This window comes from Aspergillus pseudonomiae (assembly GCF_009193645.1).
Source record: "Aspergillus pseudonomiae strain CBS 119388 unplaced genomic scaffold BDV37scaffold_110, whole genome shotgun sequence".
Classification (NCBI taxonomy): domain Eukaryota; kingdom Fungi; phylum Ascomycota; class Eurotiomycetes; order Eurotiales; family Aspergillaceae; genus Aspergillus; species Aspergillus pseudonomiae.
The window spans coordinates 1-13,661 of record NW_022476102.1 but is presented as its reverse complement, the minus strand read 5'-3'; the positions used below and the strand labels follow the sequence as shown (position 1 = coordinate 13,661).

Sequence of the window (13,661 nt, the reverse complement as noted above, 5' to 3'; positions counted from 1 at the left end):
GGTGTCGATGACAGAAAGGTGGTGAAATGATATATCTTCAGTAAAGATATTGGACGATTTCATATTCGGGTAAAGCGGTGTTGTGTTGGGCATGTTTCTGTTAGTCACGAAAAATTATTTATCAGTACCCTAATCCGACCTGGCCGAAAATATAAATAGAAAAAATAACTAAGTTTCTACAGTCTCGAGGTGTTACCGGGAACAAGTTTATAGATTAGAATTCACTTGGCTCATAGTGAATAAGAATACGCCACATACCCCAACTGATACAATTTGCCCCCCGAATGCTGTGTTCATTGTACCTTATGCCAGGGAGCATTGGTATACGATTAGGGAGTATTACTCCTAACAAACACAAGTGAAAGCTGTACTCACTCACGCAGAGAAGATTTTACTTTCTGGGCAAAGCCCCCTGATGATTTATAGTGAATTTGCCTTGTAGATCACTTGTGTTTCTCTTCACTTAGCTCTCTACCTTAGCCTCTCATTGAATCTGGATCCACCCTTGCCCTCCCAGATATGGCCTAGTGTCTTCACCTCAATCACCTGTTTCTTTTCACTAAAACTATCTCACGTCCTACAGACACTCCTAGCTTACCATTATCTTCCCACATTCTCCCCCGTTTAGTCTCGTCTTCCCATATGGGGAGAACGCCATGGGCTCTTTTACTGGCCTGTTTCTGTAGCCGCCTGCTGAGGTTGCCGATATGTCGTTTAGGGAACGGTTCGGGAAAGGCGATTAATCACGAGATGAGCTGCAAGATACCCACCTCGTTGTGCACTTTGTGACCAATGGAGGTATTTGAATTGGCCTTGACTATGCCGCACCGTTTCTCACAAACGAAGACGGGAAACTCCTGTTCCCCGCTCGCACCGTCGCGCTAAACCTGACCGCAAATCCAGAGAGTCGAAAAGATATAGCATTCCTATTGAATGCCAGATGGATAGACTATACTTCGGAGGATGCACAGAACAAGCGTAACAATGAAGAAGCGCATAGGCTCCAACGCCAGGTGTTTGATTTCCCGAATAATGCCACTTGGAATATAGGCCCGTACCGAAATCAACAGGGGAAGGCACTGACTCAATGGGGAATGTTCATGGCGAGGGAGAATACCAAACGCGAAGGCAATGGCATTATGGACCATCACGCCCAAATATTGTTCGGAAAGCACGACAAGACTAGGATTATCTTCACATGTGCCTCTTTCCTGGAGTACCAGGGGGAGCTGGAAATCACGCAGTCAGTGTGTCTGCCAAACCTCAGCTTGTTGCCTTTATCAAGGTAACATGCTCCGTTATAATGACACTGGTGAAATTCAAGTTGCCGCCCTCCGAGCATGGAGCGTAGAGCAGTTCGTTCCTCGGGATGCGACGGTCATTAAGATTGGTTCCAACCATCCAATAAGCTCAGCCTGAAGAAGGAGTTCTGCACTGCCATCGTGATGCCCAACATATTCAATCTGCCGTACGAGTCGAGTGCCCTATTCTATATGCCTGAGGCGAACTTTGGCTTCTGCCACAAGTTCGCCGTCGAGGTTAGCTTGTTAATAATAACTGAAAGGTCAGTTGGAATTCGTTGCTGGTATACTCTTCGTGTCTTGAGCCCATCTCACAACTTCCACAGCTCTAGACTATTTCTCTTAAAATGGCTACCAGTGATGCAGGATTCTGCCCATTAACAGAATATGAGGAACCATACACCCCTACACTGATCTTGCGTTCCTGACTTCCCATATAATTTCGACAGTTCTTGGGCACCATATTTTCTTTTCTAAACTTTTAGTCTTTTGGAATCTGTATTTACGTCAGATGCGGCGTAGCTTATGACTGATAGATTTAATTTCTGATTTTTGACAGCAATTTGCGGAGGCAAAATTTCATTCAGCCTTGGAACCTCTCCCAACATACTCGATTCCATAGCACCCCAGCACAACAACGGACAGTGCATGGCTATCGGCCCGGGACTCATATTCCTTCCTATTGACATCACGTCTTTTATTGAGTTTGGGCTATGAGATCGGGAGAGCGGTTCAGTATTTCGATACCTCTATGTTTGGGGCAAATTCAGGGTTCTATCAAAAGTTTGCCATCGAGGTTGGACACCGTGTTATCTTCCTTCCCACAGCGATCAGCATCAGGTTTCTAGCCGCACGGACATGGCAATATGTGGATGCGATCAGAGCAACTATGGTCGAGAACCATGCTAGCTTCCTGGGGCTCTCTTCTGAATCCTAATTTCATGAAGTGGGTCATGATTATTGACACGAGAAGCAAAGGACGGACTCAAGGAAGAGCAATCCCTAGGCACAGAATTGTACACGGATGAATTCTCTTCTAGTCTATATGTACTCCAACGCTAATGCAATTATGTGATGTGTTGAATTCTTGATTCAACCTAGCCAGTAAAGACTCGGTTTTCAAAGCAAGCACTGATAAAAGATTGGGAAACAGTCACGGCCCTCTGTGATACTCAACCTGCTCGAGGCAAGAATTACAGTACCAAAGCCAGGTGAATCCATGTACCTCTTAGGCCACGAGGACCCCGAATAGATTCTGGTGGGGCTTTTGCAGTTAAAGCTTATTCCATCATTTGCGCAGGGACTGAGCTTGATCAGTACTCTGAACACACGATGAGGTGTCAGCAGTCTCCATATCAGACTTCTCCTTTGCGATGACTGTGCACTATTATTCAGAATGGATGCTGCTACATGAGAAAAATACAAGAAATAAAATTGAGCGAAACAAAGCACATCTGTTTGCTTTGGTGCGCTGGGGAATCAATACAGTTTTCGCAATAGCAAGGTTTTAGGCAGCACAGCCTCGTAATCCCGCAATCCTTCGGCCACCGAGACAATTTGGTAGCCTTGTATTGGCCTGTCAAAATACTTAACACACGTTTAACTATTAAAAAGCTTGTTTCGCTGGCTCCAATGAGAGTAGGCCTTGGCTGGTTGAGGCTCTTATTCTGTACAGCAATGGGTGCAGCCTTCGGATATGTACGAATAGGGGACTGTGTCCTTCTATATTTTGTTATCTACATACGTGTTCAAAGCGACTCTAGAATGTTGTTTCTAACTATCAATCTAGTATCTGTTAAATGTCCTAAGTGCTTGTCGCCGTATATTAAGGTATAGCCCCCCTCCATGATAATATTATCTTCATACTTATCCCCGAATTTAAATTATTATCCCAGACCTGTTACCATCTATCCCACAATGGCTTCCATTCCAGTCTACACACAGCGAAGCACCGAAACGCTCCTTGATATAGCTACCGATGTTATCCAGATGCTTGGCCAGGCTGACCAGACACTTGGAGTCGCAGAATCACTAACTGCAGGTGGTGTGATGGCCGCACTCACCTCTGTGCCAGGCTCAAGCGCAGTCTTCCGGGGAGGGGTTGTGTCCTACGCAACGCCTCTCAAGCAGCAGCTCCTAGGCGTGGAATCAGACCTGATCGCTACTATGGGTGTAATTGACCCCAATGTCGCAACCCAGATGGCCGAAGGCGCTCGCAAAATCACAACTTGTGACAACACCCCAACAGCATGGGGAATTGGGACAACGGGAGTTGCTGGTCCTGCGTCTCAGGATGGAAAGCCTGTTGGCACGGTATACATCGGCATTGCCTCACCTACTGGTACCCGAGCTTGGGGTCCCTTCAACTTCCCTGGAACTCGTGAGCGTATCCGCGAAGCAACTGTGCTGGAGGCCTTGTCTCGACTGCGTGAAGAGCTTGTTGCTTACCGGGATGGTGTGAGAAAATAGGAGAGGATTAATGCGTGGTTTGTCATAGCTCTCACGCCTCGTTCAATGCCCACAATTTTGCCTCGTACGATTAACCGAAAGGGTTAGAAGCATAAAGTACCAGGCAGTATATAATGTGAGGAAGAATGCTGTATATAGTTAGTGATATCATGTTACAAGTAGCACAAGTGTTGACTCTAGCTCACGGACACCGTGTAACAGCATGCATCAGTTCAACCAGCAGTGTACCTACTACTTCAATCATACACGTGGTTAGACTCGAACACAAAAGACATTCTATACTAAATGTTCTAGGCGGTGAGGGGACTAGTATAGCCTCAGGCATACGGAAATACCCCGGTCCGCGCCCAGGCACTTACTTACCGCATCCGTCCGAAGGCGGGGGAAGCATGTCGTTCAGTGGTTGGAACTCAATTCATATCTCGGATGGACGACAATCTGAAGGATCAACTAAAGCCATCCAGATGCTTCTGAATAAAGAAAATGATGCTCTTTATTCTTGCCATTCCGTTTGGGTACGTATTTTGCATCGATGGTGCAATGTTCGTCTTTGCTAACTCGCTCGCAGGACTCGGCCAATGCCCGGTTGTCAGCATGTGCCATGCGATATGTCTCTCTCATTCCGGGCATCATAGTCTTAGTCATTGGATTGAGCCATGCGCTCAATCGTTCTTCCTTGGTCCGCTGTCCAAAATGGATGCGGCCTTTCGTTGCTGAACAGCCACCATGTCCTGAGCTGCCATCAGAGAGGCCAAGACAAAGAACGGGATGGGTGATTGCCCTTCTTGCGTTCTCAACAGTTGGATTCGCAGCTGAGCTCACGAAAATTGTGCCATACGCGCCCACGCCGACCAATATTATTCTCCTAGTATCTTGGGTAAGTCACGGCTATGGTTTGGCGTAACGTACACTAAGTGGAAGCGACGATCTAGGCAGTTGCAATTGTTTTGATCGCCATAGAACGCCCAAGGTCCTGTCCAGTATCGATGCTGTCTTTCTTTGCTGCAGAGCTGGCCGTAGAAACGGCATTCATATTAAATCGTGACGCTTATGCAGTATCGAGGGTTTATACTCATTACATTGCCGCTAGTGCTGCCGCTGCTGCCTGCGCAACTATCCTCTGTATGCCATTTCGCGGACCCTCACTTCCCCGCGTTGATATTGGCGTCGTGGGCCAACCGCCATCGAGCAAATTTCGCAGCCCCGAGGACAACTTACGACTTTGGCAATTTCTTACTGTGTCTTGGATGGCCCCGCTGATGGCAGCCGGCAAGAACAGACAGTTAAATGAGGATGATGTTTGGTTCTTAGGTTTCGAGTTTCAGCATCGTAGACTGCATGAACGGTTCCGCCAGCTCCGTGGATCTGTCATATCTAGGCTCCTTCAAGCAAATGGCATCGATGTCCTGATCATTACCGGAATCTCTACGGTGCAGATGCTTTGTGGTTCGTGTCTCATTCCTCCGTGATCTTGGCTGGTGTTAATCAGCCTTACAGACTTTTCAACGCCCGTGCTTCTGCAACAGCTCCTCAAGGCAATGAGCGACCCTAACGCACCAAAACGTGTTGCCTTGACATACGCGTTGCTGTCAGTAGTGCTTCGTTTGGTTGCAGCACAGTCTCAGGTATTGAACCTTTGGTACGGTAGACGCTGTTACGAACGGAGCAGAGGTGAAATGATCATGATGGTATATGAGAAGGCATTATCGAGGAAGAATATCTTCGATCAACAAATTGCAGAAAGAGGGAGCGAAAACGAGCGCCAGCAAAGTGAGGACAGTAACGGTGAAGTGGCGCCCAATACTAAACAGAGGAAGCTCTGCGGACTATTTCCGCTGCGACGGGCCACTAGTAAAGAAAAAGGGAAGACCGCGGCTTCCATGGGAAAGATATTCAATTTGTTACGTGGAGATGTCTACGAGGTGGCCCAACGGTTCTGGGAAGTCGACACTTTGGTCGACAAACCCCTCGGTCTTGTCATTGCCACGGTCCTCGTCTGGAAATTGCTTGGGCCCTCCTGCTTTCTCGGGATCTCCGCTATCCTGATAGCTCAGATCTTAAACGCTTTCATAACACGTATGCTCCTTCGATGGGAAAGAGTGCGCAGATTAGCAACAGATACTAGACTCCAGATATCGTCTCAGTTCGTGGAGGCCCTTCGCCATCTTCGCTGGTATGGCTGGCAAAACCATTGGCTCAGTCAGGTTATGGATGCCAGGCAATCTGAACTGAACCTTCGCATCGTGACTAGTCTTTTCAATGTTTTAATCCGCTTTGTCAACACCTTCGCCAGCGGCCTTTTCCCGGTCGTGGCCTTGTATGCTTATACATTGCTGGCTGGGAACCCCCTACGTATTGACATTATATTTCCAGCATTGCAGCTCTTCACGATGCTGGAGCTTCGACTCAGAGAAATCCCCGGTCTAATAACAGTGCTTATCAATGCCTCTATCGCCATGGAACGTATAGAGGACTTTATGGCTGAACCTGACAAGCAGAAACAGGCAGCAATAGGAACGAGCGCTGAAGCTCCACTCGTGTTGGATTCTTGTTACTTTGCATGGCCTGGTAGAACATCACCTGTGCTCTCTGATATCAACTTGAAGGTTTCTCGGGGGTTGACAGTCATCTGTGGTAAAGTAGGGGCTGGGAAGTCAGCACTGCTTCAAGCCTTACTCGGTGAACTTGATAGACTGAGTGGTGTTTCCGAGACCCCCAGTGAGATGGTCGGATATTGCTCTCAAACTCCATGGTTGCAGAGCATGAGTATCCGTGACAATATTCTGTTCTCCTCCGCGTATGATGAACGTCGCTACAAACAAGTTCTCGAGGCCTGCGCATTACTTCCAGATCTAGCCAATTTCAAGCATGGCGACCTTTCATTTGTGGGTGAGAATGGTATTGGCCTCTCGGGTGGGCAGAAGGCACGTGTGGCTCTTGCACGGGCAGTTTACAGTTCTGCGACAATATTATATCTTGACGACCCTTTATCCGCCCTGGATCATAACACGGCAGAAACCATAGTTCGCAGATGCTTCTCTGGCCCGTTGATGCAAGATCGCACAGTTGTCCTTGTTACTCACCGCACCACTTTGGTACGTCATATCGCAGACCAAATTGTTCACCTTCATGATGGCAGAGCTACCATAGAGGATAGGCAATCCATTTCCTCAACCCTTAGCATCGATGATACAGAAGAATCCTCTTCGTCCCAATCTACGGATGATGAGACTCCAGGTGAAACAGCAGACCTAGATGATAAGGCTGCAGTGCCAGACAAGTTTATTGAAGAGGAACACCGGGCCGAATGGGGAGTGAAGGCCAAGGTCTACTGGAACTATATAAGAGCTGGAAAGTACAAGTGGTGGCTGGTCCTTGCGGTCTTCATAACCATGTATCGTCTCGCCGCTGTTGGTCAATCCTGGTTCCTCAAGGAATGGGGCGAGGCTTACAATCACGGCCAACCGGTTGTATCATTCGGCTTCTCACCATCTTACAAGAAGGCTTCCATAGGAGGACTGGGAGAACCACTAGTCCTCCCGCAGGCGCTCAACTGGAAGCCAGGGAACCCATTTGACAAATTTCCGGCACCAGTTGAAGATGTCCGACCGTGGCTTGTGGCATTCTTTGCCATCACAGTTTTCCAATCACTAACAATTCTAGTCTCACAGCTCATGATGATTGTCATAGTTTACTGTGCGGGGAAAACAATGTTCCAGCAAGTCATGCTGCGTGTCAGCCATGCCACATTCCGTTTCTTTGATGTCACTCCTATTGGGCGTTTGATGAACCGGTTGACATCCGACATCGGTGTGGTTGACGGCAATATCAGTGAACAATTCCAGCGAATATTCTTCCAGGCCATTGTGTGGGTTTCTTCACTTCTGGTCATTGCCTCAGTTACACCGACGTTTCTTGCCTTTTCATTTGTCCTGACTGCCGCCTTTATCTTTACTTTCCTGCGGTTCCTCCCAACGTCACAAAGCTTGCGACGGCTGGAGATGGTGTCTCTGAGTCCACTAATCTCTAACTTTGGAGAACTGTTGCACGGTCTAACTACTGTCCGTGCGTTCCATGCAGAATCGCGCTTCCAAGATAGAGTCATCGCAGTTGTGGATAAGTTTCAGGGCATGGACCACTTCTACTGGTCGCTACAGAGCTGGCTGATGTATCGTTTCGAAAGCTTATCTGCGCTTTCAACGTTCTGCCTGACTGCTATTGCATTATACACGAATGTCACTCCTGGCCTGGCGGCGTTCGTTTTGATAGCAGCGAATAACTTTGTGGACTCTACGCACGCATTGTGCAAGCAGTATGGCCAGCTGCAGATGGATTTCGTCTCGGTTGAGAGAGTAGACGAGCTTCTACACATCGAGCAAGAAGCTCCAGGGACCATTGAACCACCGGCATCTTGGCCGAAATTCGGCTCCGATATTGTCTTCGAGGATGTTACCATACGATATGCTCCCCATCTAGATCCATCGCTGAACAATATCTCCCTCCGCATCCCCGGCGGGTCCACGACAGCCGTCATCGGCAGAACAGGAAGCGGGAAGTCTACCCTGGCAGTGTCACTGCTTAATGTGATTCGCCCAGATGGCGGCCGCATCCTAATTGACGACCATGATATTGCGCAGGTGAGCACCCAAGCACTCCGGACCCGGGTAACATTTGTTGCGCAAGACCCCGTTCTTTTCCCGGGAAGCATCCGTCGCAACCTCGATCCAACTGGCGAGTACACAGATGTGGAGTGTGCCGACGTCCTCAAACGCATCTGCAGCAGACACGGCTGGAACTTAGAGACACATGTTGAAGCCGGCGGTCGAAACCTTAGCCAGGGCGAACGACAACTAATCGGCCTGTCGCGGGCAGTCTTGCGTCGGAGCTCGATTGTTATACTCGACGAGGCAACAGCGTCCATCGACCACGAGAGCTCGCTGGAGATCCAGCAAGTCCTTAGAGAGGAAATGAAAGAGTCGACTGTCATCACTATTGCGCACAGATTGGAAGCCATCAAGGACGCGGATTACTATGTTGTGCTGGACCAGGGACGAGTATCCCAACAGGGATACGTAAGGGATATGTGAACATGTTACTAGACACAAGACTATGGACTAAATGAATAGAACCCATTTACTTTATCCCGCAGAACTGTACCTCACAGAGTACCCAATATTCCACTTCCACCTCTCCAAACAATCCCCAACCCGCTGAACGAGACACCATGTAGGATCATCTACCAAGCCCATCCCAAAGCCCAGAGCACAACCACAACATACACATACCAGACCCCGTTCAGCCACAAAGCCCCAAACCCACTGACAGATCCAGTCACAACAGGAAGCCCAATCGCCGAAGTGCCATTCCAAAGCGGTAAGCTCCCAGTCGAAGTTGAAACATACGCACTCGCAAGAGCACTAGTAGAATCCAGCCCCAACCCAGAAGTAGCCACCCCTCCACCGACTCTAGTAGTCTCCTGAGACCCGCCGACCCCATCACCCAAGGACCTCCAACCTGACCCCGAGCCAAGCACCGTAACAACCCTATTCCAATCCCCAGGATCCACAGCCCTCGACCTACCACGATCAGAACAAAACCTTTGTTTCCTTTTGCTTTGTACCGACTCCCCCACACCAGCAATCCCAGGCGTAGTAACTGGCCGGAAAGAGCTCCAACCTGCATCCGCAGAGGATACCATCGCATGAATTGATCCAGACCCTAATCCATACCTCAAACTCGAACTCACCTCCTCCCCCAAAGAAACAAAATCCACCGCATCAATGGAACCACTCTCATCAATCTCATCTTCACAAATCCCCGTCTCCGGAACCGCAACAGTGGCTCCTTTCCGCGTATACCCCGTCCCATTAAACGCACAAACAGCATCCCCAGCCGCGGGCGACGATTCATAGCCTACTTCCCCATTAGCATTATACCGTACCCGATAATACGAGTGCAAGAGGTGGAAGAGGTACATAAAGCCCACTCCTCGTATCCCTTGGGTATGATACGCGCCAATCTGTGTAGTTATTTAGTAACATCCTATTTGTAAGTCGCCTTGGTGTAGACTGTGAAGGGACGTACTCGATATTGCAAGAGCGGAGCTCGGCTCGGGTGCGTGTCACGCAGGAGAGTATTTCTGGGCTGTGGAGGGAGCTGTGCGTGCAGTAGTGGGTGCCGGGGGTTGAACAGAGGTTATTAGGTGTTCGCCTGGTGTATGCTGTTAAGATGTGATTTGGGGGGTTTCTTTGAAGGGGAGAGTGGGAGGAGGGGGCGTACTGGTTGGTCTGGGCCCATCCTGGGTGGAGAAAGGTGGTTATTGTGAAGAGGTAGATGAGGAGGAGTATAGTGGTCATTTTGTAGTTGGTTAAGAGTATGTTGTTGTGAGGATGTTGAGATGGAGGTTAAGGGTGGAGTATGAGATGGTATAGTAGCAGGAAGGTGGGAGTGAGGCTTTGGTTTGTTGTGATATGCGTAGTTGTGTGTTGTGCTTTTGGTTAGGTGGTGTACAGTGTATGCTACTGGTGTGTATATAGGGCATGTATACGCTATCTTGTGGAAATATTGGCCTCCATTTGACCCCCTTCGTCTAGCTTAGATCCGGTTCAGCATTAGAGTAGAAGCGGCTTTAGTGTTCTGCATATTGCACTGTATATTGAAATTCATCAAACGCATATGTTCAGATTATCATTGGATATTGATGCCAGACAGCACATAAATGACGATTCTATGGTATGACACGACTTGAGACCACCAGGATAGCCAGCAGACCACCTCAATATGGTCGAATATAACCCAGCATAAACATACTTTTATCCAAAATCAACCGTCTAACGCCAAACTCGCCGCGACACAATGCAACAAACGGATTTCTTCACTGCTGGCTCTCCTTAAATTTGCGAATCCTCCGTTTTATATCACCCTCGGTCTGCTGCATCGGGTTCAATTTCCTGTCACGGACCATGGCTGAGATGTTGTCTCCGTGGCGTTCAATCAACCTTGTAATCCACTCTACTTCTCTCTCGCTCATGTGTCGGGGTTTCTTCGCCTTGACGCGACTGCTCTCCTTATCTGCTTGGCGTTCGAGCTGTTGAACAATCGCACTTGCGGAGCTCTTCTTCTGCGACTCAGCATCCTCCATCTCGTCGTCGGTCGAATCGTTCAACGGGTCATTAAGCGGGTTCGACTTGCGGACCTTACGTCCAGCGACTTCAATCACTTCGTGCTCATCAGGTTGAATAACGCGGACAATCTTTCCGGTCTCGGGATCGCGCTCGACCTTAATTTCTCCCAGCGTAATTTTCTTCGTGGCGGCATGGGCGCTGCTCTTGATGTGAAGAGAGTCCTCCGGGACGGTCTCGACGCCAGTTTTCGTCACACGCTTTTCAGAACCACCGGTGGGGGCATTCAGACGATGGGTGAGACCAAGACGACGGTAGTTTTGTGTAAGAGTCAGGCTCCGGTCCCTAGAGGTACCTACATTAGCATTGCGCATGTCACTTGCGGTACTTTGAAATTTACCAATTCTCGGCGATGATCGCATTTCCCAGCACATTAATTTTCTTGTTGCCGTTCTTGAGGATACCGGTCCTCTTGGGCTTCTGCTTCGGCAGGGAAGACTTAAGCTTTCTCTTCTGTCTTGGGTTTCCCATGTTGTATGATTATGAGTATTAACGGATTCGATGTCGAAAAGGGAGATGCGCTGAAGAAATCTGAAAAATAATCTTATCGATTTCTCCGAAAAGGTCAGTGGGTGTTTGCATTGCCAGCCTTGGCGTGTTTGTCGTGGGATTGCCGATAAGAAGAAATCAGTCCATCAGTTTTAAGGGTCCGACGATCGGGCCCATGCGACCTGTCACTCACTTACTTCCGATCCGAGTGTCACTGCTCTCCTGAGCGCACAGAATCATTCTCGCAGCAATGGCTCGGCTTTTCTCTCCGCCGCGTCGGCTTGCCTTTGCACTGGCTGCAGGATTGGTCCTTTTCAGTGTCCTGGCGGTGGCTAAAGATGTCATTCCCGTTGGAGAGCTATCTGTAAGCCAAATAGAGGATGAATTGCAGGTAAATATGAAGCTGTCTCTTTACCCCTGGAGAGTCTATACCGATATCCACGACTCAATTGCTGTCGTATACGGAGATGTCCTACAATATACTAATAAATACATAGAACTGCCCTCTCGTGGAATCTCTCAACGAGCACAAGCGTGCCACCAGCCCCCAAACCGCCAGCTTGACCTCGAAGATCTTCGCCGTCCTTTTCCCGGGTAGTCCAGCTGTGAATGCAATTCTGGCCACTGCGTATATCTCCGGACCCCCCAGTACGTCTCTATATTTTACCCCGCGACGTGATACAGCAATTGACCAGTATCAGACTTCCTGCTAGCACTATGCCCCCCGAACATCGACCCCTCATCCTTGTCCGTGATGGTAGCTTTCGCTGTGGGCGGGCTGATGGGCGACACACTATTCCACCTTCTACCTGAGATCTTCCTCGGCGAAGACAGCCCCGAGCACGTCCGCTTCGTCATGGTCGAGCCGAACAGGAACCTCCTCCTTGGACTCGGCATCATGGTCGGCTTCTTCACCTTCGTCGCAATGGACAAGACCCTCCGCATCGCAACTGGCGGCGAAGGCCACGACCATTCCCACGGCCACAGTCACTCCCACGAACCCGCCACAGCGGTAACAACTGGCACCTCAACCGACAGCAAATCCTCCGGTGACCTCAAACAGCGCAAGTCCACCAAGGAGCAAGCCGTCGCAAACGCCGAGCCCGAAAAGGAAATCAACCCCAGCGTCAAACTGGGCGGCTACCTCAACCTGATCGCCGACTTTACCCACAACATCACCGACGGCCTGGCCATGTCCTCGTCCTTCTACGCTTCCCCCACCATCGGCGCAACGACCACCGTCGCCGTCTTCTTCCATGAAATTCCCCACGAGGTCGGTGACTTCGCTCTCCTCGTGCAGTCCGGGTTCTCGAAGAAGAAGGCCATGGGCGCGCAGTTCGTTACCGCCATCGGTGCCTTCCTGGGTACCTTTATCGGTATCGCAGTGCAGGAGCTCGGGGGTAGTCATGGTGCCGCTGCTGATGCTGCTGAGGGAGTGGTGAGTGGTCTTTGGGGCACGAGTTTGCAGTGGGGAGATATGCTTTTGCCATTTACGGCGGGGACGTTCCTGTATGTGGGAACTGTGTCTGTTATCCCTGAGTTGTTGGAGACGGGCAAGGATAGGAAGCTCGAGATTAAGAAGACGATTGTGCAGTTTTTGGCTGTCGCGCTTGGGGCGGGGATTATGCTTGCGTATGTGTCTCTCGTCAACACTATTATATGCGGTTGGGCTTTGCTAACAAGAATAACAGGATCTCTTGGGATTAAGCGTACATGCCTCCCAAAATAACCTCCAAAACCGACACCGTCACTCTCACTCACTCTCCTACCGTCAAAGACGAGACTACCTACTACACCATCTACCAAAAGTCATCTAGATGAAAACCATTTTGCGTGTATGTATGTAATGGGACCTAGAATAATATCTCAATAGCGCCAGCTCCGTTCCTGGCAAGACATAGACTCAGACCAGACGGACTTCCATCCCACTCTACGTAGAACTACATGATACAAGACAAACCAACGCCCATCCGACCATCAAGTTTAGGAAGCATCGTAAGACAGAAGGAAATGCAAAACAAGACCCCACGACCAGGGCAAAACCGAACCTGCGCACAGCGCGCGGATGCAAGCGATCAATACATAAAACAAAACACAATCTAAATGGGAAAACATGACAGGCCTTTCACTCATTGTAGTGATATACCTAAACCAAGCGCGATTAGCACCCAAACAGGAACCAAAAGGAAAAAGAAATTTGGTTTTTTTTTTTTTTTTTTTT

General features: G+C 49.2%; 5 protein-coding genes across 5 annotated transcripts; 3 read left to right on the top strand and 2 right to left on the bottom strand.

Annotated features, from left to right (window-relative positions):
• Positions 1-3,064: 3,064 nt before the first annotated feature.
• On the top strand, positions 3,065-3,987 carry BDV37DRAFT_19365 (CinA family protein). The gene is made up of 2 exons (XM_032079713.1): positions 3,065-3,131; positions 3,197-3,987. The coding sequence occupies exon 2, from the start codon at positions 3,219-3,221 to the stop codon at positions 3,768-3,770; it is 552 nt and encodes a 183-aa protein (XP_031936138.1). The 5' UTR covers positions 3,065-3,131; positions 3,197-3,218; the 3' UTR covers positions 3,771-3,987.
• Positions 3,988-4,159: 172 nt separating this feature from the next.
• BDV37DRAFT_288137 (putative ABC bile acid transporter) lies at positions 4,160-8,857 on the top strand (the record flags this gene model as incomplete). Its single annotated transcript, XM_032088231.1, has 4 exons — positions 4,160-4,285; positions 4,339-4,647; positions 4,703-5,216; positions 5,268-8,857. 4 exons carry the CDS (start codon positions 4,160-4,162, stop codon positions 8,855-8,857), a joined length of 4,539 nt encoding a protein of 1,512 aa, XP_031936137.1.
• Positions 8,858-9,006: 149 nt separating this feature from the next.
• On the bottom strand, positions 9,007-10,126 carry BDV37DRAFT_288136 (uncharacterized protein; the record flags this gene model as incomplete). Its single annotated transcript, XM_032088230.1, has 4 exons — positions 9,007-9,346; positions 9,395-9,683; positions 9,746-9,789; positions 9,855-10,126. 4 exons carry the CDS (start codon positions 10,124-10,126, stop codon positions 9,007-9,009), a joined length of 945 nt encoding a protein of 314 aa, XP_031936136.1.
• Positions 10,127-10,397: 271 nt separating this feature from the next.
• On the bottom strand, positions 10,398-11,473 carry BDV37DRAFT_262235 (nucleolar protein 16). The gene is made up of 2 exons (XM_032083403.1): positions 11,292-11,473; positions 10,398-11,236 (listed from the first exon to the last, which is right to left on the bottom strand). Exons 1-2 carry the CDS (start codon positions 11,420-11,422, stop codon positions 10,645-10,647), a joined length of 723 nt encoding a protein of 240 aa, XP_031936135.1. The 5' UTR covers positions 11,423-11,473; the 3' UTR covers positions 10,398-10,644.
• Positions 11,474-11,623: 150 nt separating this feature from the next.
• On the top strand, positions 11,624-13,201 carry BDV37DRAFT_262234 (Zn(2+) transporter YKE4). The gene is made up of 4 exons (XM_032083402.1): positions 11,624-11,831; positions 11,938-12,088; positions 12,142-13,072; positions 13,132-13,201. The coding sequence occupies exons 1-4, from the start codon at positions 11,691-11,693 to the stop codon at positions 13,145-13,147; spliced, it is 1,239 nt and encodes a 412-aa protein (XP_031936134.1). The 5' UTR covers positions 11,624-11,690; the 3' UTR covers positions 13,148-13,201.
• Positions 13,202-13,661: the final 460 nt, after the last annotated feature.

Coding starts and splice junctions, on each gene's coding strand:
- BDV37DRAFT_19365 (XM_032079713.1), top strand. CDS start 3,219: ATGGCTTCCATTCCAGTCTACACACAGCGAAGCACCGAAACGCTCCTT.
- BDV37DRAFT_262235 (XM_032083403.1), bottom strand. CDS start 11,422: ATGGGAAACCCAAGACAGAAGAGAAAGCTTAAGTCTTCCCTGCCGAAG. Junction 11,237..11,291: donor GCGATCATCGCCGAGAATTG/GTAAATTTCAAA, acceptor AGGTACCTCTAG/GGACCGGAGCCTGACTCTTA.
- BDV37DRAFT_262234 (XM_032083402.1), top strand. CDS start 11,691: ATGGCTCGGCTTTTCTCTCCGCCGCGTCGGCTTGCCTTTGCACTGGCT. Junction 11,832..11,937: donor AAATAGAGGATGAATTGCAG/GTAAATATGAAG, acceptor ATAAATACATAG/AACTGCCCTCTCGTGGAATC. Junction 12,089..12,141: donor GTATATCTCCGGACCCCCCA/GTACGTCTCTAT, acceptor GACCAGTATCAG/ACTTCCTGCTAGCACTATGC.